The 27,035-nt window shown below is 43.6% G+C and overlaps 1 protein-coding gene across 5 annotated transcripts in view; it reads left to right on the top strand.

Moving 5' to 3' along the window:
• LOC148356190 (UPF0606 protein KIAA1549) overlaps positions 1-20,048 on the top strand; it is a 43,011-nt gene extending 22,963 nt beyond the window's left edge. The window contains exons 13-21 of one of the 5 annotated variants that reach the window (XM_088348082.1): positions 3,338-3,465; positions 7,482-7,666; positions 8,966-9,204; positions 9,881-10,016; positions 10,951-11,214; positions 16,959-17,020; positions 17,101-17,222; positions 18,646-18,803; positions 19,106-20,048. In XM_088348082.1, coding sequence (XP_088204208.1) covers positions 3,338-3,465; positions 7,482-7,666; positions 8,966-9,204; positions 9,881-10,016; positions 10,951-11,214; positions 16,959-17,020; positions 17,101-17,222; positions 18,646-18,803; positions 19,106-19,327 — 1,516 coding nt within the window. In that variant the 3' untranslated portion in view covers positions 19,328-20,048. Of the gene's footprint in view, positions 1-3,337; positions 3,466-7,481; positions 7,667-8,965; positions 9,205-9,880; positions 10,017-10,950; positions 11,215-16,958; positions 17,021-17,100; positions 17,223-18,645; positions 18,804-19,105 lie in introns of those variants that run through there. The other 4 variants (XM_088348083.1, XM_088348085.1, XM_088348086.1 and 1 more) reach the window with 4 other exon arrangements.
• Positions 20,049-27,035: the final 6,987 nt, after the last annotated feature.

Consider the following 27,035-nt stretch of genomic DNA (forward strand, 5'->3'; position numbering starts at 1 on the left):
CTATACAAGCACGACACAGTTGGAGGGCTTCTCCTTTCAGTGCAAGTCAAAAAATTCAAAGGTAAACACAAGGATAAAACGTTAAAAAAGAATTATAACGTACACAAAATAGTGCTACTCTTAACAGTCAACCAAAAAAGTGACTGTAGCTTTCAACCAGCAGAAGATATCATCAAGTGGTGTCCAACTGTCACTGGGGGTTTCGACCCTGAACCACAACGCCCTGAAGTTGGCGGGCTGGCAGTGATGGCCAGTCACTGCCCACCATCTCCTGGTTCCCAGCTAAACTTCTCCCTCCTAATCCAAAACGGGCTTACCCCACCAGGGTTGTGTGACAGGGGACTCTGTGGTCGAGGGGTGCGGCAGATGCGGAGAGGTCTCCCGTACCATGGGGTGCTTCCTGACTGGAGTCCTCCTACGTCTCACTGAGTGTTTCCACCATGCGCTGCATCTGCTTGCCCCTTTCTCACAGATAGTCCTGGGTAGATTGCTGATTTTCCCGCAGTGGCACTTAACTTCTAACACATCCCCCGGTAGTGTGGTTTGGGTAGGCCGTCTCGTCGTCTGTATTCGTGCCATAGCCGTTGCCATTGAATCCGTCCTCCTGAGTCTCTCATCCTGCCCCTTTCTCGGGAGACTCTGGGGGTATTGCTTATTGTTCTGTTCCGTAGCAATGGTTGGTGCCCTCTTGTGATTGCTGTGTGTGGGGTTGCTAGCCTCACACAGCGGTGCCAGACTTTCCTGGAGGTCATCTGTCTTTCCAGCGTCACCAATCTTCCTTGGTTGCCATCCAGCCTTTCCTGGAAGTCACTGGTGACCCAGGCTTATCCTAATTATAACATACACAAAATAGTTGATAATGTATTAATGATCACGGTGCTCTACATAGGGCAAAGTCTTAATTCCAGTTCATACCAGCAGACCCCGTTTTGGCTTCACGTTTCTAAGATCCCGGTTTATGGATCTCTTAATTGCTAGGGTTGTAGGGGCACCACTTTCTATGGTGTGTCATTGGCAAGGGTAGGGTTTTGCTCCCCCACATGGAACAGATAGTACTGGTTTCCATGATTAACAGTTGTTAGGAATTAAATATTAAATGTACCGTTTACCAAATTGTTCGAATTAGTTATCTGACTCCAATAACCAAATACAACATACATTCTGTCCCAACAATGCGTGCTTGTTTCTTTTTGGGAAATTACGGACAAGAGACCGGCATTTCCACACTTTAATTTCTTAAACAATTTAACTAAGTGAACTCCATCGAATTAGCCGAATTAGTGTCGCTCGAGTCTCCATCAAGCCTTCTCTCTCGTTCTCCCTCGATCTTCTGAAGTTCTTCCTCTTCCCACGTTTTTTCCGCGAGCTGGTGTGCCGGCTCCTCCCATGGGCGTGCCAGGAAAGAACCCCTACGTGGCCCCACCATCTCGGAGAAGAGCGTCCCGATGTCTCAAAAAACTCATAACACCAGAGCGTTTATCAATATAACTTCTCCAAACAATGCCTGCCGTTCTGCGTCAGAGTTCTGTTATCAAAATTCCCCAGCCAAAACATTCCGAATTTGGATCAGCGTGACCTGTCATTGAACTTCAGCCCACTCAGTGAAAATCTTCATTGCACTCGATAAATGTAACTTGTATAAAATCCTTTATAGTAAAATGTATAAAATCCTTCAACAGTAGCAGGAGAGGCTTCCTGCTATGACTCGGATACAGCACCTCCATCATCTGTTGGTGTTGTTTTTCCGTACAAAACGTCATCCCACTCTTTAGCAGCGACGTGTGACGTATAGAGAGGAGGAACTAGGTTTTACTGAAATAATGAGTATTACATTATGTCACTTGTGGCTTTCATATCAATGATATATAAAAAATATGTGCATATACACAGTGATAGTTGTACAGATCATTATGCTCATGAACGCTGTATTTTCTGCACCATAAGGCACAATTGATTTTAAATAATAATAATAATAATAATAATAATTTCCTTGTATTGTCATTCTGTGTAACAATGTACACAGAACGAAATGTCGATTGCACCTGACCCGTTGTAGCGAGCCGATGCAGCCGCAGCCAACAGAGGGCGCCGCCGACCACTTTTTAAGTCTTAGGAAGCGCAAGCCCCAAAAATATTCTTTTGTGAAAGAACTTTTGTGTATAAGGAGCACTAGACTTTAAGGTGCAATCAAAACTACTGCTTGAGCTGCACAAAAAATCAAGAACTGCCGTTTTGCGCATTAGTTGATTGATCAGTGAAAATATATCATTGATCACTGCATAACATTGGACGCAATGGGAATAGAAACCAGATCGCAGCATGCGCAAGATCCAATCCACTAGATCACTAGGAATGTAGACAACACATGAGAAGGTATTAGGTCTTATCTCATCATCACACTATTTTTAGTCACGGGAAACCCATCTGTGGGGACAAGAACATAGCACCTAAATCAACAATCAGACTCATGCAAGCGCTGGTTACGTCCATCTTCCTCTACACTTGCGAGACATGGACTCTCACAGCAAAACTGGAAAAGAAAATCCAGGTCATGGAAATGCCATGCTACAGGAAAATGTGTGGTCTAAAAAAGACCATTGACGTGTGGGAGAGCTATAAATATTGGCTAACGCTAGAAGATACACCAGGCAAGAGACTTGTTAATTTTTTTTTACAACTGCAGCTGGAGGGGAGTGGGAGGAACGGATAATTTACTCGCTCTTGGCTCGCTGGTCACACTCCCTCTGGGTCTCCCCCCGTCTGCCTCTGTATTTTATAGAAATCACAAGACATGGAAATGTACTGGTATGTTGAGACAAAAGACAAAAGACCAAAGACCACCCCCCTGGAAAAGTACCAACACACTCAAAGACAAGAAGACTAAGAGACGACATCAAACTGATTAGAAATACACACCTTGAGTAAATACGTTTAAGCCTACTTTACAGGAAACTTCTAGGCATCAGCTCCCTAGCCCATGTGACAAACGGACAAGCTTGGAGGACAGTCCCCCCCTCAATAACCCTAACCCTTCGGCGTGGGGCGGGGCTTTAAAGTCCCTGCCGTTGCAGCCAAATGGCGTCAGGCAGCGGGGTCCATCACGTCTCAACGCCCGCCGCCTACGTTTAAGAATGGTCTTAAGTTTTATTAAATGTGGTCTTGAAAAGGTCTTAAAAAGTCTTAAATTTGGAAGGAAGCATCATGGAGGAACCCTGTATTAGCTGGTTACTGGTCAAGTGTTTAGTCAAAGATCGCAACTAAAAAATGACAATTTGAAAGTATGGGCGAAGAAATATTTCTAATATCTTGCGACAATAAACACAGTTTGTCTCAACAGGACCAGCCAATCAGATGCAGACTCAGTAGGCAGTGACCAATCAAGCGGCAGAGAGTCGGCAGAAGAGAGTACTCGACCGCTGGCTACACCTATGGAGGCCAAGCAGCAGAGGAAGCCGTCCAAAAATGGTCAGACGCGCATGATTTACGCAAAAAAATCCATATCGGCATTACAGCAGCTTCAGTATTCGGGCTGAAACGACTATTTTATTAGTCGACTAATCACCAACTATTCAAACGATTAGTCAAATAATTAGATATTCAATTTTTCTTAAATTTAGCATTAACCGGTTAACTCTAACCCCACTTTGGAAACATCTAGACCCTGCTTTAGAAAAATTTGCAAAATACACTGTTTCATTTTTCAGATTGTGATCAAATTTGACAAGGTACCAGGTAAGGCTTCGAGCTATTGTCCAGTATTCTGGTTTTCCCGCGTCCCTGCGTCCTAGACGCATAATTTTTGCTGGGGACGCATAGTCTCAAATCAACGTGCGTCCCCGGGACGCAACTTTCTTGGCACAAAATTGACATTTTTACCCGATTAGATCCGCCATTGTTGTTTTGGTCTCGCGGTTCGAGTTTTCGTCGGCAAACGAGATCTCGTTGCTTCATTGTTGTGGTGCTTGTCGTCGAGGGAAGGTAAAGGTTAAGTATGCCTCCGAAAAAACAGTTAGTGTTAGGTGAAAATCAACACAAAATTGGTCATTTCTTCAGTGTCAGTAATAAGTCGAAACATAATGCAGAAAGTGATAACAACGGCAATAATTCCGGCACGAAAAAACGGCGGATAGATTCTTTGGAAGATCGCGGAGGCAAGGAAAACACGTGCGTTGAAGCGAACAATTCGACGAAAAAAAATAAACACAAGAATACTCCTAGCAAGAAAAGGACTTTTCTGCCAAAATGAATTAAATTGAATTCCTGGTTATAAATAGACTAATATTTCATCAATATTATTTTGTATAATGTACAATATTTTTGTGAACTGAAAAATCTGAAGTGATAACTGCTTTGTATGGCCAATAAACTGTGAAGATTAAAACTGAATGAATATACAGATTTATATTACATGTTTTAAGCCGATTTACAATTTCAACCTCGATAACACTAAATTTGGGGGACCCATAGATCTCTGTTGGGACCCATAGATTTTTGCGCATGCGAGTCCCCGGAACCCATCACTTTTCACAGGTCAAATGAACACTGTTGTCTCACCTGTTTTTCAAGCTAAGATGCTCATGCTACACTCATCGGCAGGACAGGACGGGACAGACAGGATAGATAATGAAACAGGATATCTAAATAAACAGGACAAACTAGACGGGAATGAAAACTGGAGCGAATACTAAACAGGACAAAAATAGACCGGAACGAAACCGGAAACCGATATTTAACAGGACAAAAGAAACGGGAACAATACCGGACAGGAAATACCAACAGGAAAACAGGACCCACGTCTTGCGGGGCAGAAGTTTGTTGATGGACTGACAAAAGGAAAATGAGAGCACTGAGCTTAAAAAGACAGAAAGCCAATCTGTCAATGAGCCGCAGCTGGCGCCACACGGGCGGGGCCAATTGGGCAGCATGGCCACCGTGACAAGTAGGGACCTGAATCCACGAATAAACCTATAAACGTTTTGGGAATGGACAAAAAACAATCAAGTTAAACCAAGATTTAATCCCCGTGGCACAAGACCCAAGAACAGGCTGATTAGCAGCGGTTGAACAGTAATATTATGTGCATTTTTATGAAGTACATTTTGCAATACTACAACAAAAGTACTTGGGGATTCTAAACCGTTGAAAATTATTTTAACAAATTACGTTTTTACTTCAGACTGTATGCATTTAATTTCTAATATCGTTACAGGCACCGTCTGGCATAACACTCAATCTCTCGTTTAGAGTGAAATATGTTGTAAATAATATATTTAGTCAGACTGCGTTTCGTTCAAATGTCCGACTGTTCTCTTTAAATGTTCACGCGTCATCGAGATACTGCAATGATACGCAATGCTAAAACGCTCCCAAACATTAGAAGTTTAGTACCTGTATTAAATGTAAGTTTAGACACCGCCATTCCTGATTCTAACGCTCGAGACAGAGACGCTATTGGCAAGAGTGACTGTCAGCAGAGATTGTATTAATTAAAGATGCCTCACTCTGTCGGAAAAACGTGTCTGGCAACAATAGTAGACAATGTACTTCATTTATTTCAACAACATCGACTAATAGTTGCAGCCCTATTGAGTATTGTCATAGTGATCTCACTATTTTCTTTGTGGGTATTCAAAATCCCCTCCATGTCATCAATGATGCCCTCGTTTGCTGATTACCGTATTTTCCGCACTGTAGGGCGCACTGGGTTATAGGGCGCACCCCCAAAAAATAGTTGTTGGTCCTATATCTTCCATAGATAAGGCGCACCGGATTATAAGGCGCTACAATGGGAACGTCGACAAAACAGTCGGATGGTTCAGTCCAACTTATTACCCCCTTAACATTCCCAAAGCTTGCAAAGAAGCAAATACGTGTCGTAGACACGTGCGGATGCGGTGTCCGTACGATGTCAGTCAAATGCATCGTTTCAAATATCATTCGGAAGGTTAAAGTCTTGGGATTTAAGAAATGCCAACCACTCCTTAGTTTCTATTTTCTTTTTCGCTTGCAACTTTACTGTGCATATGACGATAAACACTTTGAATTGAGTTTAATTCACTCAACTCATCACAGCAACATCAAGATCGTTCTAAAACAAGATACCGGGGAACTATAAAGCCGCATAGCTCACCTAAGTTCTCACGTTCAATAATGATACGCAATCATGGTCTTCTTACAACCGTGAGTGTAGTAAATCCAGGAGAGTAAAATGTTTACAAATACAGACTAATAAACATGTTTCTTTATGGCGTAGTTTAGCAAGCTTGCTATTCAGTCATCTTTTTCGGCCAATTGCAGGGTTTGTTTTGGCCCTCTAGCCAATCCGAGGCTCCGAATAACTTCAGCCAATGGCGATCGATTTAACGGATGATTGACACATCTTTTTCGGCCAATTGCAGGGTTTGTTTCGGCCCTCTAGCTTATCCGAGGCTCCGAATAACTTTAGCCAATAGCGATCGATTCAAATGATGATTGACACATTGGTTAGCCAATGAAACACCGGTATATAAATCCCAGCATACACCGCAGACTACTCCACGTTTGGGGGAAAATCGAGTCGGCGGCTGTTGCGTAAGTTGCGAGACCTTGCAATTTAATATTGAGCCGTATATAAGGCGCAGTGTATTATAAGGCGCATGGTCAGCTTTTGAAAATAATTAAGACTTTTAGGTGCGCCTTATAGTGCGGAAAATACGGTAAATCTCGTCGCCAATTTGATAACAAAGTAACAAGCGGTATAAACATTCACACGAGAGCTACTGCTGGTCGAACTCGCACCGTCTATTAATTAAAGATGCCTCACTCTGTTGGAAAAACGTGTCTGGCAACAACAGTCGACAATGTAATTCATTTATTTCAACAACATCGACCAATAGTTGCAGCCTTATTGAGTTTTGTCAAAGTGATCTCACTATTTTCTTCGATGTCATCAATAATGCCCTCAGTCGCTGATTAAATCCCGTCGCCAATTTGATGACAAAGTAACAAGCGGCAGTGGCTCAGGGAGGTATAGCGCTCGTCTTGGGATCAAGATATCACAGTTCGAATCCCGGCTTCTCCGTGTTACATGTCGAAGTGTCCTTGGGTAAGACACTGAACCCCTAATGCCCCCAATAAGCAGGTTAGCGCCTTACACGGCTGCACGGCCGCTGTTGAGAAATTTGAAGCACATTGTAAAGCGCTTTGGGAAGTCTTGACTTGAAAAGCCCTATATAATTGCAGATCATTTTATTTTCATTTCATTGCAAGCGGTATAAAGATTCACACAAGAGCTACTGTTGGTCATACTCACACCGTCTGCGTGCATACACAGACTGTCTTCTAAGCACACCAGTTCATATTACATAACTTCCACATCTGTTGCCTCCCCCCGCCCCTCGCATCACGTCCTATCTTAAAGGGTCCATGCACAAAAGTAACAGACATTACAGTATGGCACTTATTGCTGGGGTGTTTTTAACCCTGCTTTGTTCCTCTTGTAGCTCCGTCGGTCGGAGATGAGCTAATGTCGTCATCTTGCATCTTTGACCACGTAGACCGCCTTTCCCGCCGCTCATCGGACGGCGCCCGACGGCCAGCCGGCAAAGTGCAGCTCATCGCCATGCAGCCGCGGTCGAGCACCCCGAGGCAGTCCAGCCCGTCCCACTCGCAGAAAGTCAGCAGCGAGGTAAGCCCCGACTGTGTGTTTTCGTTGAATATGTCGAAAAAGAATCGAGTTTCGAGGCCATTTCGATCAAAAGTTATGATCTTTTTTAAATAAGGTGGAACCTCGGTTCTCGACCATAATCCGTTCAAGAACCCTGTTCGAAAACCGATTTGTTCGATCACCGAAATCATTTTTCCCATTAAAAATAATGTAAATGGTTTTAATCCGTTCCAACACCCTGAATGTTTACCTTGAATGTTTAACATAATCATAAACCTAACCCAGGCTAATCGTACGTCCGTGTTATCGTAATCTTCCGTGCAAACGATTATGCTAACATGAACGTGTAAAAATTAAAAATCAGGTCGTTTACAAGTCATTTAGCACCCGGGTCTCCACAACAAGTGGTGAGCGGTTCATTGGAAAGGGGGCTCCGTTCCAACACCCTGAATGTTTACCTGAATGTTCAACGTAAACATAATGCTAACCCAGGCTAATCGTACGTTCGCGTTATCGTAATCTTACGCTAACATGAACGTGTAAAAATTAAAAAAAAGGATAAAAAAAATAATTATGAATAGGATTTCTTACCTTTGTGGTGGTCAGCAGAAGGCGCAGGTGGACGGTGGGGTATTCCCTAGCAAGATCAGACACTCCACCTCCTTCATATCTTGCTATTATTTCTTTCTTAAATACAATAGTTGTACGCACTACTTTTCTTTTTTCACCTGTAGCAACTTTGCTGCTTGCACTGACTTTCTTCGGAGGCATAACTAGGGGATAAACCACTTGGTACACCTATATTAAAAGCGTGGCACCCTAGCGTACGCACTCACGCATTACCGGCGTTCCAACTCCGATTTTTTGACCGAACAGCAAAGCAAGAATTTCTCGAAATTTTTGCTCGGACTCCCATTTGTTCGAACTGAGAGGCGTTCGAAAACCCAGGGTCCACTGTAAATGCAAACCAAATACTCTTATTCAGCCCCCAGAGGGCAGTGTTGAGTTTTTATTGCGTGGTGAGTTGGTTCAGGTGAAACACTTTGTTGAATGAACGAGTGAAAACTTTATTTCGAACATTAAAATAAAAACAGGACAAAAACGATGAGTCAACAACAAAATAATGTTACATAATATGTTCGAAAAGGGGTAGTCAGAAGCAGATGCTTATTTTCCCTACCCTACTAATTACATTCTATAGATACAACACAATCTCAAGGATACACACATTACATAGATCAGATATCAATATTTGACTCATGTGTGTATTGTTTCCCTCCTGACCCAAATGTAGTCATAATTCCCCCGACTGTCCTGCAGGTGGCGCTGCGGCAAAAGTCCGAGCTGGAACACAGTAGGAACAAACTCCGGCAGCGTGCCAAGAGACGAGGACAGTGCGAGTTCCCGTCCATGGACGATATCATGGATGCCTTTGGAGACGGACCGGTCCAGACCGAAGTGGCTCAGCGTCTCTACGGATCTGCCCACGACCACATGGACTACACGGACTATGTCCTGCAGGGGGACACCCCGTCCCCGCCCGCAGGCGAGCACAGGAGGTAAGGCGCAAATCTCATGTCTATTACCCTATTTTCTACACTATAAGGCTGTATGGGTAATGGATTTAAATTCTGCGGGGCAGAGGTTCGTTGACGGACTGACAAAGTAAGAGAGAGCGCACTGAGCTTAAAAAGACGGAAAGCCAATCTGTTGATGAGCCGCAGTTGGCGCCACACGGGCGAGGCCAATTGGGCACCATTGCAACCGTGACACACACGGGCGCGGCCAATTGGGCGCCATGGCAACCGTGACAGGAACGCCCTCTTTGGTTAACATGCAAATCAGTTGTTGCTAAACGGGAATAAATAGAGGAAAAACATCAGTGGCAGGGCCGACGCTGACTTTCGAATGCTCGTTGGGAATCCTTTTATTATTGTTGCATGTTGTTCACAAGTTGTCCACTTGGCGGGGGATAGTGTGGAGTGAGGACAGCACACTAACCTTTAATGAATGAATCCATTAATTTTTGAGGTGAAACCAGATGTCATCATGTTAATTTATGTTGTAAGAAATACATGATTTTAATTTGAATGCCTTTCTTGATTTATGGTCTTAAATATGAACATTTTATAACAAAAGACTATTTTCTGGAGGTGCGCCTTATAGTCAGAAAAATACAGCTATCCATTCCTTGAAGTTCAATGCCACTCAATGATCTGTGCTTTGTCCATAAAGGGGGAGGCGCTCCCCACGAGGACGCCATGCCCCAGTAGGACCTGGAAGTCTTCCAGATACAGACCAGGACCACCTTCTGGTGGACCAGGGTGCCACCTATAGGAAATACCCGGGACTCAACAACGTGGCCTATATGGTGAGACTTGTAATCAAAGTACCTGCGAGCAGGGTGACTGGGATCGTCCATAATTTCTAGTGTCCGTTTTCTAGTTCATTCGATGTAGATACTTTGCAAGGACAGAAGGCCAGTACCTATTATTTCTTCTGCCGTCCTCACCACTGATTCCATCTTTGACAATTCTTTCTGATTGACGTGACCAAACCAAATTGTGATTGACCTAGTTAAAACGGATTCAATGATAGTACGATAGAAATTGACTAGAATGAATTGACGGAATCCGAATGATTTGAGTTGATGAAGGAAGTAGAGCCTTTGTCTGGTAGACTTAAGAATATCAATAGCATTGACAGTCCATGTGAGGTTAGCTGACAAGTAAGTACCCAGAAAGTTGAATGAATGGACCAGTTCGACCTCACTACCATTAATTGACAGTGGCACATGCGGGGGAGGCTTAGTACGGAAATCTATTATCATCTCGTTAGTTTTACATTCATTCAATAACAGATTACTCTCATGACACCAGGTGGAAAGTGAATCAATTTTTGCTCGGTATTCAGTTTCGTCTCAATTTGAAATAAAGCCAGAAACTGTGATGTCGTCTACATATTTAGCAAATAGTGAATGGTCAGAATTGGGTTGACAGTCATGAGTAAATAGGGAATACAAAGTTGGAGACAATGGACAGCCCCGAGGCCTACCAGTGTTGAGGACAATAGAACATGAATATTTCTCACCAATGCAAACGAACTGTTCTCCATTGAGAAGGAAATCTAAAATCCAATTTGATAATAAAACGGGAAAATTGAGGTCATGAAGAAGTTTAAAATGCAATTTAGAAGGAATGAAAGTGTTAAAAGCCGAACTGAAATCTATGAATAAAACCCTAACGTATGAATTACTATGCTCAACATGACTTAGTACTTAACGTTTACCTGTCTTCTCTGGTTAGTCGGACCCGGACCTGCCTCCAGACCTCAGGAGCCCGTCTCCCACCGATGAGGTCTTCGATCCCAGCTCTGCTGCGGCTCCGCCCCCCTACATGCCACCTCAGCCCTCCATCGAGGAGGCCCGCCAGCAAATGCATTCCCTCCTGGATGACGCTTTCGCTCTGGTGTCGCCTTCTTCGCAAGGCTTGAGTCCGGCTCTTCCCGGGCCCCTCGGGAGGCAGTGGGGATCCTACCCGGTGGGGCCCTCCCACAGCCCCATCTCCGCCGTGAGTTTCCCTCCCCAAAACTTCTCCTCGTCACCTTCCAGATTTCTATACAGTGCTACCTTTTCATATGAGCCTAATATGTTTCAGGACCGTGCTTGTAGCCAGAGTTTCTCGTATAACTGGTGAATTTTTCCCAATTTGAAATAATTAAAGATTAATTGGTCTGATCTTCTGGCAGCACGGCGGCGCGGTGGTTAGCGCGTGTGTGGCACAGTTCTGAGGTCATGGGTTCAAATCCAGCTACCAACCTTCCTGTGCGGAGTTTGCATGTTCTCCCCGTGCTTGCGTGGGTTTTCTCCGGGCACTCCGGTTTCCTCCCACATTCCAAAAACATGCATGTCAGGTTTATTGGCCAGTCAAAATTGTCCCTAGGTGTGAATGAGCGAGCAAATTGTCTGTCCCTGTGTGCCCTGCGACTGGGTGGCAACCAGTTCAGGGTGTCCTCATGGCTGGGATGTGCTCCAGCACCCTCGCGACCCTACTGAGGATAAGCAGTGCAGATAATGGATGGATGGATGAATGATGTATGGATGGTCTGCTCCTGTCCTCCAAAGAAGCATCTACGTTGGCTTTCGAAACTATTTGGCCCCCTTTAACTTTGTGACTTTTTGCCACATTTCAGACTTCTAACATAAAGATATAAAACTGTAATTTCTTGTAAGGCATCAACAATAAGTGGGACACAATAATCAAGTGGAAAACACTTTATTGGATATTTTAAACTTTTGTAACAGATAAAAAATGAAAAAGTTGGTGTGCAAAAATGATTCAGCCCCACTGAACTACTTTCTAGCTCCACGTTTTGCTGCAATGTCAGCTGCAAGTCGCTCGGTTATGTCTATCAGTTTTGCACATGGAGAAACTGATATTTTTGCCCATTCCTCCTTGCAAAACAGCTCGAGCTCAGTGAGGTTGGAGGTTTTCAGTTCTTTTCAGATTCTCAATTAAATTGAGGTCTGGACTTTGACTTAGCCTTGATATGTTTTTCGGTGAACCATTCCATTGTAGCTTTTGATTTATGTTTTGGATCATTGTCTTGTCAGAAAACAAATCTCCGTCCCAGTTTCAGGTCTTTTGCGGACTTCATCAGGTTTTCTTCCAGAATGGTCCTGTATTTGGCTCCATCCATCTTCCCATCAATTTGAACCATCTTCCCTGTCCCTGCTGGGCCCAAACCATGATGCTGCCACCACCATGTTTGACTGTGGGGATGGTGTCAAGTCAAGTCAAGTCATTTTTATTTGTATAGCCCTAAATCACAAAGAGTCTCAAAGGGCTTCACAGATTATTACACTATATTACACAGACTATTTTTCAGACTATTATTATACATTCCCCTGCTCTGGAGCCGACGAGAAGAGTAGGTTATTCATATGCTATAGAGTAGAAGTGAGTTTTAAGCTTAGATTTAAACATTTCCACTGAGGTTGCAGATCGGATCTCCGGGGGAAGAGCATTCCACAGCACCGGTGCCCGGATGGAGAACGCTCTCGAACCAGCAGAACACTTCTACGTCTTGCATTGTTGCCAAAAACTTCGATTTTGGTCTCATCTGACCAGAGCACGTTCTTCACATGTTTAGTGTGTCTCCCAGGTGGCTTGTGGCAAACTTTTTATGAATATCTATAAGAAATGGCTTCCTTCTTGCCACTCTTCCATAAATGCCAGACTGATTGTTGTCCTATGGACAGATTCTCCCACCTCAGCTGCAGTTCATCCAGAGTGGTCATGGGCCTCTTGGCTGCATATCTGATCAGTTTTCTCCTCGTATGAGCTGAAAGTTTAGGGGGACGGCCCTATCTTGGTGGTCTGATACTCCTTCCATTTCAATATTATTGCTTGCACAGTGCTCCTTGGGATGATGGGGAATCTTTTTGTACCAGAATCCAGCTTTTAACTTCTCCAACACAGTATCTCGGATATGCCTGGTGTGTTCCTCGTTCTTCATGATGCTCTCTGCGCTTTGAACAGACACCTGAGACGATCACAGTGCAGGTGTATTCATACAGAGACTTGAGGACACACAGGTGGATTCCATTTATCATCATTAGTCATTTTGATCAACAATGAATCATTCAGAGATCCTCACTGAACTTCTGGACAGTTTGCTGCACTGAAAGTAAAGGGGCCCAATACTTATGCACATTCACATTTTTGTTTTGAATATGTTAAAAAAAGTTTAAAATGTCCAATAAAGTGTGTTCTACTTCATGATTGTGTCCCACTTATTGTTGATGCTTCACAAGAAATTCCAGTTTTATATCTTGATGTTTGAAGTCTGAAATGTGGCAAAATGTCACAAAGTTCAAGGGGGCCCAAATAGTTTCGCAAGCCACTGTTTGTGAACCCTAAATACCTATGAAACTCATCTTCTTGATCACTAAAACACATTCAAATAATAATTTAATGTAAAAAAGACAGTAATAAGAAGATTTTAACAAGTTTATTATGGGGAAGTCGCGGTAACTAAGGTGTGTGGTGTGGAGGTGCTGGAGTGTGGGAGGAGTGATCTTGCATGAACTTTGAAGATACATAAGCACTGACTGTACACATAAAATGAAAGTTAATACAACTTTAAATAAACATACACACAAACGTTTTACAGCATACTGTTTTTATTTCCTTTCTTTTATTTCAATGAAGCGAAGCGCTGCACACACTCTTCCGCGGCTTTGTAACCTGCACTCGCTGCTCCCTCATTTCAAATCTGTCAAGACCAGAACGGAGAGACTCGCGTAACGTTTCTCACAGTTTTATTGGGAAGGAGGGAAAGGAGCGCACACGGGGGGAGTAGTCGCTCAGACGGATAAGTGGGATTTCCGTGGCGAGCGATGGCGGTGTTAGGAACAGAAAAAAACGGGTCAGTAGCCGGGACAGGGGAGCAACAAGCGTGATCGGGATCGGAAAGAAGTCGAAAGCCAGGAGAGGAGAGTAGACGTGGTCATGATCAAAAAACGGATCGTTATTCGGGCGGGAGAACAGAAGTGGTCGATATCAAAACAGGTCATAATTCGGAACAGGAGAGCAGACGCGGTCAAGCTTAAAACAGATCGTAAACGGGAGACTAACAGGAGCAAAAAAGAGGACAGGCGAAAAAGGACTTACCCTGTAAAAACAGAGATTCGCAGACGGATCGACAAAAGGGGACTGACAGGACAGAGTTTAAATACTGACAGGGAGCCAATCTGTCAACAAGCTGCAGCTGGCGCCACACGGGCGGGGCCAATTGGGCGCCATGGCAACTGTGACACATGGGCGGGGCCAATTGGGTGCCATGGCACCCGTGACAAAATCTTAAACCAGCCATGGCGTTACCTACGAGGATTCCCTATCTGTTTTTCTCTGTCACAAGTTTTTGGTCTTGATGAGTCAAGACTACTTGAATGTGGTCAAAAGACTGACAGCATGGTGTCTGAACTCCACTAAAATGAAGGAGATAATCCTGGACTTCCAGGGAGTAAGGGAAGAGCAGAACCATCTGCAACGTGGAAAGGGTCCAATATCCAATTCCTGGGCATGCAGATCTCTGGGGACCTCTGCTGGTTGGCTAACACCACAGCGATGATAAAGAAGGTACGCAGGATGCTTTGTAGTGGACAGGAAAGCAGAGGATTATTAACCCGGTCCAAAAGATTTACTAGCTGCCCCATGCCCATCCTGAAGGAAATTGGCAGCTCTCGCTGTCATGAACCGGAACAGGATCAGGACCCAAATGCGTGACGTTTCTCACACAGGCTTTTATTTTACGGGAAATGGGGAGTCGTGCACGTCAGGCAGCGGTCTGGCGTGGAAAGACAGGATTGATATTGGAACAGGATATCGAAATCAAACAGGACAAACTAGAGGGGAACTCAAACTGAAGAGAATAATAAACGGGACAAAAATAGACGGGAAGAAAACTGGAAACCGATATTAAACAGGACAAAATAAACGGGAACAATACCGGACAGGAAATACCAACAGGAAACAGGGCCGAGTCAGAACCCACGTCCTGCGGGGCAGAGGTTCGATGACGGACTGAGAGCACTGAGCTTCAATAGACAGAAAGCCAATCTGTCAACGAGCCGCAGCTAGCGCCACACAGGCGGGGCCAATTGGGCGCTGTGGCAACCGTGAGGGATAGCTTCTTCCCCATAGCTATCAAAATACTAAATCTGTTTTGAAACACAGTTTAATGTGCAATATCCTGGTTCTGAGGGTATTACCCTGCTTTTAAGTGCAAAATCACAATTTAAAAATGTAAGATTTCAGTTGTGTATAGTTTTTATTTTTATGTGAACACTTTGTATTATGGGTAAATACTTTTTTGAAATATTACATTTTTTTTCTATTTGTAATTTTTTGTACTGTATACTTTGCTAACTGGAGCGTAGCCCAAATTCCGTTGTTGCAACACAATGATAATAAAGCTGCCATGGTTTGGCGCCTGCAGTCCCCATTTCATCCAAAAGATGGCAGCATTACTCCATTTTCCAGTCCCGCTCACTGTTCCTCTCCACAGGTGTTTCCAATTAGACAATTAGCCACCTCCACTGTACATACCCCAGGCTCCCACCTCACGCTGCTAAATCCTTTTGATTCCTGAAGACCTTCATTCGCCAAAACAACAAGCTCTTCCACCCATGACCTCCTTCTTCAATACTTTCTTGGTGCACCCACTCCAAGACCTGCCACTCCAACCACACATTTCAGTTCCCACTTCGTCCCATCCCTGGCACTCAAGCCATCTTTCCTAAAGGTACTCCCAAGGATTTTTCTACACCCTTTCTAGTTTCCCCCACAAGTCTCCCTCTCTTCCTGGGCAGTTCCAGTCCGACACCCCCTTTTGCAAAACAGTCACGCCCCTGTTCGATTTTATAGATTAGAATAGAATAGAATATGCCTTTATTGTCATTGTTACAACATGGGTTGAATATTTTGTGACAACGAAATTGGACGTGGCACTCCAGTTCCACATTGTACAGTGAGGATAAAGAAAACAAAGAAGATAAAGGAACAAAGAAGATGTTTGTACTGTCCTTGTTGCAGGCTTTGTTTTCCTCCAGATGGGGTGTATTAGGGGGTGAGGGACAGACAGAGATGGCCGGATCCAACTAGGTGTTTGATATTACTGTACACACGGACCAGTGTTTTTTCCCCTTGTTGCTCAGTCCACGTATTGAATGAATTTGGGAAGTACAGTCCTTAAACATGTCTGATTAAAGTCGCCGGTGACGATAAAAGCTCAGTCGGGGTGTGCATGCTCCTGTTTATTGATAGCAGCGGGCAGGAGATTTAGCGCTATGCTAATGTTAGCATCCCGTGGAACGTAAACAGCAATCACAATGACCACAATTAGCTCTCTCGGTAGATAGAAGGGTCTACACGATACTGCCAGAAACTATATCGAGTGAGCAGTGTGTGTCAATGATTCGGCTGTTATTGCACCGCATAGTCCCCCACCCCTGTTTTTACCGGAGTCTCCGTCTCGTCCGTGCCGGTGAAGCGTGCGCCCTGCTCGTTGGAATGCGGCGTCGGGGAAGCCAAGACTCTGTGATGACAAATATACTGCAATTTCGGACAACTTGATTCCCCCCCAAAATTGCTTCGTAATAAACAAGTGGGCAGGATCAGCCGTCTTATTATTAGGAAGCAAACACTACTCCGGGCGAGCAAGATTTTAATCGCAAACAAATTTCCCGTATTAAAATGTTCGTGTTTACAGGTATAAAGAGTTATCACTGTATTTACTCTTTTCATGGCAGAGGTACGCCGAGCTGGGAGTTTCTCCGACCTCTGGCTTGGGGGCTCAAGGTCATCTGCAGAGGTGAGCCCCATCATTTTCCTCCTTCCCTGCGGGGCTGTTGACACATCTTTACACCGGGATATATTTGATTTTTCTAACAGACAGAGCTCAGGAGGCTTCGGTACCAGTGGCGAGCAACTGCAGGATCCCTTGTACTGCAGCAGGGGGCAGTATAAGCAGATGCCTTCCTCCTCCAGACCCCGACCAGTAGGGGGCAGCACAGGTACTGCTTGCTCTCGTGCAGGTGTATTGTGTCGACATTCGCCAATTGACCCTTGCATTGTTCTTGAAGTGAGCTTGGAAAGCACATTGTGTGTTGTTTAATGACACCTAGTGGTAAAAAAAACAACAATATTAATTATGAATTTGAATTTAAAAAAAAAGGCAAATCATATAAACTTCTTTTTTTTTTAAATAGGAAATTCGTATGTTTTACATATCATGAAGCTTACTTAGAGGGAGCTGATACGATTGTCCGCCATCTTGCAGCTACGGGTACCCTGGTTCTGACTCGAGGAGTTTCAACCTCAGACGTGACGGTGCTACCGTGTACTACCGTTATTTCTGATCATTATTTAGTTAGATTTGAGGTGCTGGCTAAATGTAGTATCAAGAAAACTGAAGGATTTAGCGGACGGAATATAAGCACTGGCATAGTTTCTGAGCTCTCTGATCTTCTCTCAGGAGTAGTTGCGTCGTTTCCTTTATATAAAGGCTCTATTGACTCACTCATGTATGAGTTTAATGCTACCCTGGCTAGTGTCCTGGATTCCGTGGCGCCCCTACGTCTTGAATCACGACCTAAAAGTCGCACACCTTGGTTTACTGATGAAACTAGATCGCTGAAACAAGAATGCAGGAAATCTGAAAGAAAATGGTGCGCTACCAAGCTTGAGGTTTTCCGTCAAACCTGGTGTGACAACTTGTTAAAGTATAAAGCAGCCCTTGCCTCTGCAAATCAGCCTATTTTTCTAAGGCGATTGCAGCACAAAAGAATAACCCCAAAATCCTTTTTGATACTAGCATCGCTAACGAGGCAACAGATTATCCCAGATAATTCTACCCATTCAGCCCATGACTTTATGGTCTTCTTAAATAAGAAGATTCAATGCATACAGGAAAACATTTCTAAAGACAGTGTTAATACATCACATATTAAAGGGCTGAAATCTATGGATTCACGACATGGTGGCTGTCCAGGGATTTTTTCCAAATTTAGTGATCTGTCACTCGATAATTTTAAACAGGTGGTGAATACGGCCAAACCGACAACTTGCCTGTTTGACCCGCTTCCAGGTTCGCTGATCAAAAGTCATTTTGGGGTCCTTGGACCTTCTGTTCTAAATATTATAAACATATCACTCTCCTCAGGTGTAGTTCCAGTGGCTTTTAAGTCCGCTGTTATTAAACCCACACAGAAACGACCCAACCTTGATCCAGAAAGCTTATGTAATTATAGACCTGTGTCAAATACTTCTACTCTATAGCATATGAATGACGTATACTTTTCGTTGATAATATGTGTATCATTTGCCCTCATGTACGTTAATAGTCTGTATTTTGCAATAGTCTTTGATCTGTGCAGCCCTTTGAGACTCTTTGTGATTAAGGGCCAAACAAATACACATGACTTGACTCGTGTTCAGCAGGTGTGCAGCTCCAGCACCTGACTCAGGTGGGTCTGTCCAGCCAGATAGGGGCTTACCCGGGTGTGGGTCGCAGTACCTCCGGACCCACCGGCTCTTGCTGGAATGAGCAGCATTCGGACCAGGACCTGCCCAGAACCACAGCAAGCAGGGAGAGCGTGAGTGTTGGACATTGTTTGATCTCATCTTGTAAATTATTCCAAAGTTTGACTCCGCACACAGACACACACATACTTTTCCTGGTGGTTCTCACCTTTGGGATTAGGAATTTACGACGGCCCCTAAAGTTATAATTTCCCTCTTTCCGAGTGAATCATTTTCGGATGTTTTCTGGCACCATGTTTTTGTTGACCATAAAAAACAGTTTTATTAAATCATCCCATTTTAATCATTTGGACTATTAGTATGATCCTGATATCCTACCCTGTGTATCACATCCTATTTTCTGTGTCGGCCACAGGCGCTGTCCTTCCCCGAGTTTTCGTCCTCGGCGGTTTTCCAACTGCCCAGCTCTTCTCTACGGGACCCCTCGGCGCCCCCTCTCCTCCTCACCTCGCCGACGCCCGAATACCTGCCCGAGGACGCCTCGCCTTCCGCCCACAGCTCGGCCTCCCTCATCAAGGCCATCCGAGAAGAACTCCGCCGGCTGGCCCAGAAACAGGCCGTGACCAGCTACCCCTAGGACCGGTTTATCAGGACCGACTGGATGACGCACCAGTAAAACCCTCCGGAAATGTACAGGGTTTCATTTGTCCACCCGTCATCGTCTTCGTCCCGAGGGTCGTTTCCTGAACTCAACCAAAGATTTCACAAAAATCTTTGGAGCAGATCCCTTCATCTTGGAGATCTTCAAAGTCTTCCCATCCATTTCTTCCTCATGAAGTCGAGATGAATTGACATAAAAGAACCGAGAACGTGGAGGACCCTGGTGGATTTTTGGGACTTTCTGCGGACTTTTTTGTGGTGCTACGTGTAAACCAGTCCTCATCCGTCACGCATTTGCCTTTCACGCTCCCCCCAGCCAGGGAGACCACATGTCCGTCTTAAAACCGTCAGTGAGGCCTTCGGACTGGAGCTTCTTTCCAGTCCTAAACACAATTCAAATCGTCTTAAGTGTCAAGAAATCCTAATGAGCACAATGATATCGTGAGATGTTTATTATAATAGCTTGTAATTCTATATGATATAGTGTATATATCAGAGATGGGATCAATATTCATATGTGCAATACTGTTTGTCACCTTATTATTAGGCTTCTGTGTGTAGATTTTTATTTATAAACCAAAAAAAAGGAAAGATAATCATTCAGGTGGGTCACTATGAGAGTGGGTTTTGTTTCACATGTGGGGTGTTTTGGGGGCGAGATGATTTATTGACTGTTAGGCATGTACAGGGTGCTTAACAATAGGATATCCTTTGAGATGTGTCACGGTTGCCATGGCGCCCAATTGGCCCCACCCATGTGGTGCCATCTGCAGCTCGTTGACAGATTGTCTTTCTGTCTATTTAAGCTCAGTGCTCTCACTCTATCTTGGTCAGTCCGTCAATGAACCTCTGCCCCGCAAGACGTGGGTTCTGACTCGGTCCTGTTTCCTGTCATGAACCGGAACAGGATCAGGACCTAAATGCGTGACGTTTCTCACACAAGCCTTTTATTTTACGAGAAATGGAGAGTCATGCACGTTAGGCAGCGGTCTGGCGTGGAAAGACAGGAAGCCAGAGGCCGACGAGATCGACACCAATTGCCCGAGCAGATATCGGACAGATGGGGTCGATAACGGACAGGATGGATATAGAAACAGGATATCGAAATTAAACAGGACAAACTAGACGGGAACGAAAACTGGAGAGAATAATAAACAGGACAAAAATAGACGGGAACAAAACTGGAAACCGATATCAAGCAGGAAAAAATGAACGGGAACAATACCGGACAGGAAATGCGAACAGGATACAGGACCGAGTCAAAATCCACGTCTTGCGGGGCAGAGGTTCGTTGACGGACTGACAAAGAAAGCATGAGAGCACTGATCATAAATAGCTGGCACCAGACGGGCGGGGCCAATTGGGCGCCATGGCAACCGTGACAGAGATGTAAATATGGCAGAAAGTACATAATCAAGGCAAATTAATTTAAAAAGTATTTACGTGAAAGAACATAAGATTTATTCTTTCAAATCAGATGAAGATATTTTACAAATATTGAATATGCGCAGCGACCAAAACACGGCATACGGGAATGAAGCGACTGCCAAAAACGCTCAAGCACATAACGATTTAAATGATCTGCTCATGAGTTAGCGCAGAGATATACATATATTTATTATAAAATTGATTAATATTCAAAGTATACTGCGATTGGCTGGCAACCAGTTCAGGGTGTCCCCTGCCCACTGCCCGGAGATGGCTGGGATGGGCTCCAGCCCCCCCGCGACCCTAATAAGGATAAGCGGTACAGCTAATGAGATGAGATGAGATTCAAAGTATATATAGTTATTGAAAGACCCTGTACAGCAGGGGTCTCCAACATGGTGCCTGCGGGTCATGAACTGGAACAGGATCAGGACCCAAATGCGTGACGTTCTCACACAAGCCTTCTATTTTACGGGAAATGGGGAGTCATGCACGTGAGGCAGCAGTCTGGCGTGAAATAATAGGAAACCAGAGACCGACGAGATCGATATCAATTGCCTAAGCTGATATCGAACAGATAGGGTCGATACCGGACAGGAAGGGACAGACAGAATAGAATAGAATAGAATAGACATTTATTATCATTGTTACAAAATGGGTTGAACATATTGTGACAACGAAATTGGACGTGGCACTCCAGTTCACATTTTGCTGTGAGGAGAAAAGAAAAAAAAAAGATAAAGGCTAGATATCAAAACAGGATATCGAAATTAAACAGGAGAAACTAGACGGGAACGAAACTGGAAACCGATATTAAACAACGGGACAGACAGAATTGATATCAAAACTGCATATCGAAATTAAACAGGACAAACTAGACGGGAACGAAACTGGAAACCGATAATAAACAGGACAAAATAAACAGGAACAATATTGGACAGGAAATACCAACAGGAAACAGGACCGAGTCAAAACCCACGTCTTGCGGGGCAGAAGTTCGTTGACGGACCGACAAAGGGATATTGAGAGCACTTAGCTTAAATAGAAGGAATACCAATCTGTCAACGAGCCGCAGCTGGCGCCACACGGGCGGGGCCAATTGGGCGCCGTGGCAACCGTGCCCCCCTAAGGATAGCTGAGGTGCCAGTGGACCTGTTCTTAGTGCTGATTCATTGTGATTTTCTAGTCAAACGATTTTTTAGTGGTTGACTGATTCTACTTTAATAATTAACATGGTAACAACATAGTAATAACACGTTGGGTGGTTAATTTAGTAACTCTCGGCTTGAAATAGGTTGGAGACCCCTGGTGTACAGTAATAAGCACTAATAATCGTCCCGAATCCAGATCTGTTTTCGTCAAGAATGCTAAAAGCGGTGACTTCCATCGAGTCGAGTGAGTCCTGATATCGATGACTCGAGTGCCCATCTCTGATATATCGAGAGATAAATGTCTAAGTCGATGTATTTGCGTTGAAGAAAAGAGACGAGCGGGCTAAGTGTTAAGGTCGTACTTGTGCCGTAGCGTTTGTTAACCGCACGCTGCTTGATTGAAAAACAAACAAAAACAAACAAAAAAATATTCGTGCTAATGGCTAGCTTTCATGTCATGGTGAATCAACTCAGTGGAGGAAGCCTGTCTGCATCACAGCCTCCAAAGCAAATGGTCAGACACGGGGTTGGGTAGGGTTACTTTAACTGGATTACTTTCAATGACTTTTGGATTACTCCAATACCAATTATGCTAATAAAAGACAAAAGAAACTAAATATGAATACAATTATGACTCACAACACGTGGTAAGCTTTCTCTCCTGGCTTTGATCTCTTTGATCTCCGGCAAAACTAACATAAAATGCGACCAGGGTTGGGTAGGGTTACTTTAACTGGATTACTTTCAATGACTTTTGGATTACTCCAATACCAATTATGCTAATAAAAGACAAAAGAAACTAAATATGAATACAATTATGACTCACAACACGTGGTAAGCTTTCTCTCCTGGCTTTGATCTCTTTGATCTCTGGCAAAACTAACATAAAATGCGACAGAAATAAAATAAAAATACAGTAAATTCCTATAGCGCGCACCTGATTATAAGCCGCACCCACCACATTTTAAGAGGTAAACCGATTTTGTACATACACAAGCCGCACCTGTATATAAGCCGCATGCGCCCACATGTGACACAAACACAAAATTAACCCAAACCCGACTTCAAGTCCTGCGATTGAAACCAGTTGTCCTTCATTAAAGTCCACAGTCCAAAAATCAAAATGGCAAAATGAATGGAAAATGATACCGGTACTTAAGGTTTGATGCAGACCTGCAGAGTCCGGGTCCCGTTGAAAGTAATCCAAGGAAAAAAAGTGTATATTTCCAAAGGTAAGGGTGGGAAAAATATATCAGATGAACACATTTACTCACGCATTTCCTTTTTCTTTAACCAACTTTTTAACCCCTCTTCTTTCCTTGTCTGTCCCTCACCTTTAGCGGTCCCCACCTAAACTCGGCACCCCGCGTTTGTTCCGCCCCTCCTTTTTCGTTCACCCGTGCAAAACATCTCAGAATAAGTGTCTAAAATAAATACAAATGAATATATTACAAAAATATACCGTTGCAAATACATATTATACATGGGTTACACATATTTACAAAGAAAGAGGGTACACCGAGAGAGTTTTCAAAGCTTCAATAATAATAATATAGCTTTGACAGGGCAGTTAATGGTAGCAACACTCGAGCGCCGCTGGCGGCCGTTAGAAAAATGACATCAATTGGCCGCATCGCTGAATAAGCCGCAGGGTTGAAAGTTAGGGAAAAAAGTAGCGGCTTATAGTCTGGAATTTACGGTAAATCCAAACAGCTTGCCAACATCATTTTTGCCGTTCCATGTATTCCGTTACTCCCTAAGCCTGCACAAAATTTTGTACTTTTATCCATATTCAGTTTTTTTGTCTTTTATAAGCATATTTGGTATTGGAGTCATCTAAAAGTAATTCAGATTCAGATCTACTTTATTGTCATTCTTGTACACGTGTCAACAGAACGAAATGTCGATGCATCTGACCCGCACAGTTTCCTTGAATGTACAGATATACCGTAAATAAAATGTTGTATTGAGTTAGGGTATTGAAGTACTAATAATATACTAAATAGTTATGGCTATGTATAGTATTATACAGTAGTGCAAAGAGTGCAAGAGGAGCGGCTAACCAGATGTGCAAAATGGGCAGTCAGGTAAACAAGTCACTATACAATAACAATAACACTGGAGTACGATAGTGCAGAGGAGAACGAATATGCTAGGTAGTAGTATTAAAAGTAATCCAGTTAAAGTAACCCTACCCAACCCTGGTCAGACATAATAGTACAAAGGTTGCATAGTAGCCATCACACCGGTTCATCTCTGGTGACTGTCGCTTTAATATCGTGCTGATGTCTCATTAGGTCTTTGCAATGTGTCCGCATGTCCTCGAATTATATGAGGATTTTGGCCTGTTAGCATGCTTCTATGTTGCTAAAAGCGCCGAATAGAAGATCTCGTCAGTCGTTGATTTGCTTCTGGAGTGTATTTTTCAATGGCAGATTAAAAAAAAATGGGTTTGATGTTGAAGAGAAAATGTATTTCAAACGCGCCCCAACACATTCTCTGACTGGACGGATCGACTCCCGGTCGAGCTGTGGGGTGCGGTCGTACACGATCACATGGTGCTACTATTGATTAAATTGTCGATTGTTACATGAGTTAAAAAACAATTGTTTTTTTTTGTTTTTGAGTGTAACTGCGGTGTACCCGTCCCACCAAGGATCCACATTCAGGATCTACATTTCAGTTATGTTAGCAGCACGCCGGAGCCTGCAATGAGCGACACAACATACACACACCATGTGGTTAGCACCTCCACTGGTTCTCAACATCTACGTGGGGAATTAGCATTTTAGTCCTGTACGACATACAGCAAAACTAACACAAATGGCGACAGAAACAAAACTAAAATAAATCCATGCCAGTTGTGGTTTTAATGTTGTCAATTAACTTTTCGCGGAGCACCAAAAAAATCGTGGCTTACCGTTAGCAGCGCGCTGGAGACTGCTAACTGTTAGGTTTAAGTCCCCAACATTTTTAATAAAACGCTCTGAAATAAAAGACAAAGAGAATCGGTCATTTAGAATTGGTTATTTTATTAATCATTATCATGAGAGCGGCAGAGACCAGGCTGTTACAAATTTCCTCCTCGCTCTGAACAAGTCCCTGAACCCTCCCTTCTAATATTAAGGTTCTTGGAGAAAAACAAACTTGAGTTATGGCATGCACAGGTCAGGGTGCACCCACTGGAATGTGAAAGAGACAGAAACAAAAAAGTCATGGCCTTGAGGAACAGCTTACGGCTGAAAACTATACAAAAAGGGCTGAGAACACTTATAACATATTAATGTAAACTGTAGGATAAATATATGTATATAATTTCAACACTAACAATATCCGCCTTCTGGTCATAAAATCAGAGGCTAAACTAAACCTTACCCCGTACCAGCAGGTGGCGCTGTTGGACTCGTCATTGCAGGACACTTATACACAAACTATACAGACATATTTTGGCAGGAATTTCAACAAAACAAAAGTTATTATTACACCCGTTACATAAGCATGGGCGTTACCGGGGGTAAGGCGGTTTCAGGGGACCTCAGCGCCCACCCACTGATGAACTGAAACTACCAACATACTTTGCCGATACAAGTTTACATAGAATATAGAATATACCTTTATTGTCATTGTTACAAAATGGGTTAACATATTGTGACAACAAAATTGGGCATGACACTCCAGTTTCACACATTCACAGTGAGGTAAAACGCCAAGAAGGTAAAGGAACAGAGAAGATAAGGTTATAAAACAAGGAGGATACGGCTATAGTTATAATTTACATGATATTTACACAAGAAATGTCGGCATGTAGGATGTTACATACAGTTGGTATCGTAATACAGTTGGTATCGTAAGGGTTGTGCAATTTTGCATTTGGTGCATATAGACTCGATAGCAATGATCAAGGTTTGTTGGTGATAGGAAGGAGTGGAGAGGAGTTGTGAAAGGATAGCAGGATTGTGGACGCGTTCTTAAGGATGGGCTGGGCACCCGTATGATGCGGCAGGGGTAAACCAGCGAAAGCTGTCGGGCCCAAAAGAGTGTGTTGTGTCACCCTGACCCGAGTGACATGGCCGCTTTCTGGTGTCCCGTTTCATCCAGAGGGACGAAAGCATGACATACTTAGGTGCCGAGGTGCCTAACTTGTTTGGGTGTTTGGGCATTCGGGAGAAAAGGAGAGGAAGAAAGAAAAGAAATCCCAGGAGAAATAGAAAGACAGAAGGAGAGAAAAGAGAAAAGAAAGTGTGAAGGGTATGAAGAGAGTAAGAGAAAAGGAAAAAAGGAAGTTAGAGCAAAAGAGGTTAAAGACACAGAGAGAGAGAAAGAGACAAGAGCAACAAAGGAAGAGAAAAAGAGAGACACAGAGAGTGAAAGAGACAGAGACGTGAAAGAGACAGAGACAGAGTGGGAGAAAAGGGGTGGAAAAGAAAGAGAGAGAGAGAGAGAGAGAAATAAATACAAATACAGTGTCTTTGTTCGAGGCACCTGGCTTTGGCAACATCAAGTTGACATATTTCAACCTGCAGCTTGTTTTTCTCTTGCGCTTCTCTGAGTGTTGTCTCGCGGGCCGGATTCAATCCCTTAGCGGGCCTGACCTGGCCCGCGGGCCGCCTGTTTGACACCTGTGCTGCAAATCATCAAATTACAAACAGTTTTCTCCGATTCTGGCACACACACACAAGATGACGACAATTATCAGCCACAACAGCTTTGTTTTCCTCTGACTTCTGACCGGCGCAATTATTTTTTAAATTAGTTTTAAAAATGCTATCGTTTTGGTGGGTGCTTGGGTTGAATTTGGGGGGCTCTTGCATCCCCCAAAACAAGCTGGTGACCAATGTTCCCTGTAATTTTCCTCACGGGTCTGAGCGTTCACACAAAGTCGGTGAGCAACGCTTGAAACAACAGTGAGCAACCATAATCCCAAGTGTGGCATCTAAATCATTATCAAACATATCCAAAACTTGACATCAAGTTACATTTTGCCGAGTTTCCGGCAATGCAAAAAAAAAATTCACTTTTGAATGAATTGACTCATGTACGATTGCAAAGGTTGTACGGCCTACAAACGTCATTTGTTTTTACAACAATTCTTTCACAAGATTTTCA

The sequence above is a fragment of the Urocampus carinirostris genome, chromosome 11, assembly GCF_059441175.1.
Source record: "Urocampus carinirostris isolate Australia breed hairy pipefish chromosome 11, RoL_Ucar_1.0, whole genome shotgun sequence".
Classification (NCBI taxonomy): domain Eukaryota; kingdom Metazoa; phylum Chordata; class Actinopteri; order Syngnathiformes; family Syngnathidae; genus Urocampus; species Urocampus carinirostris.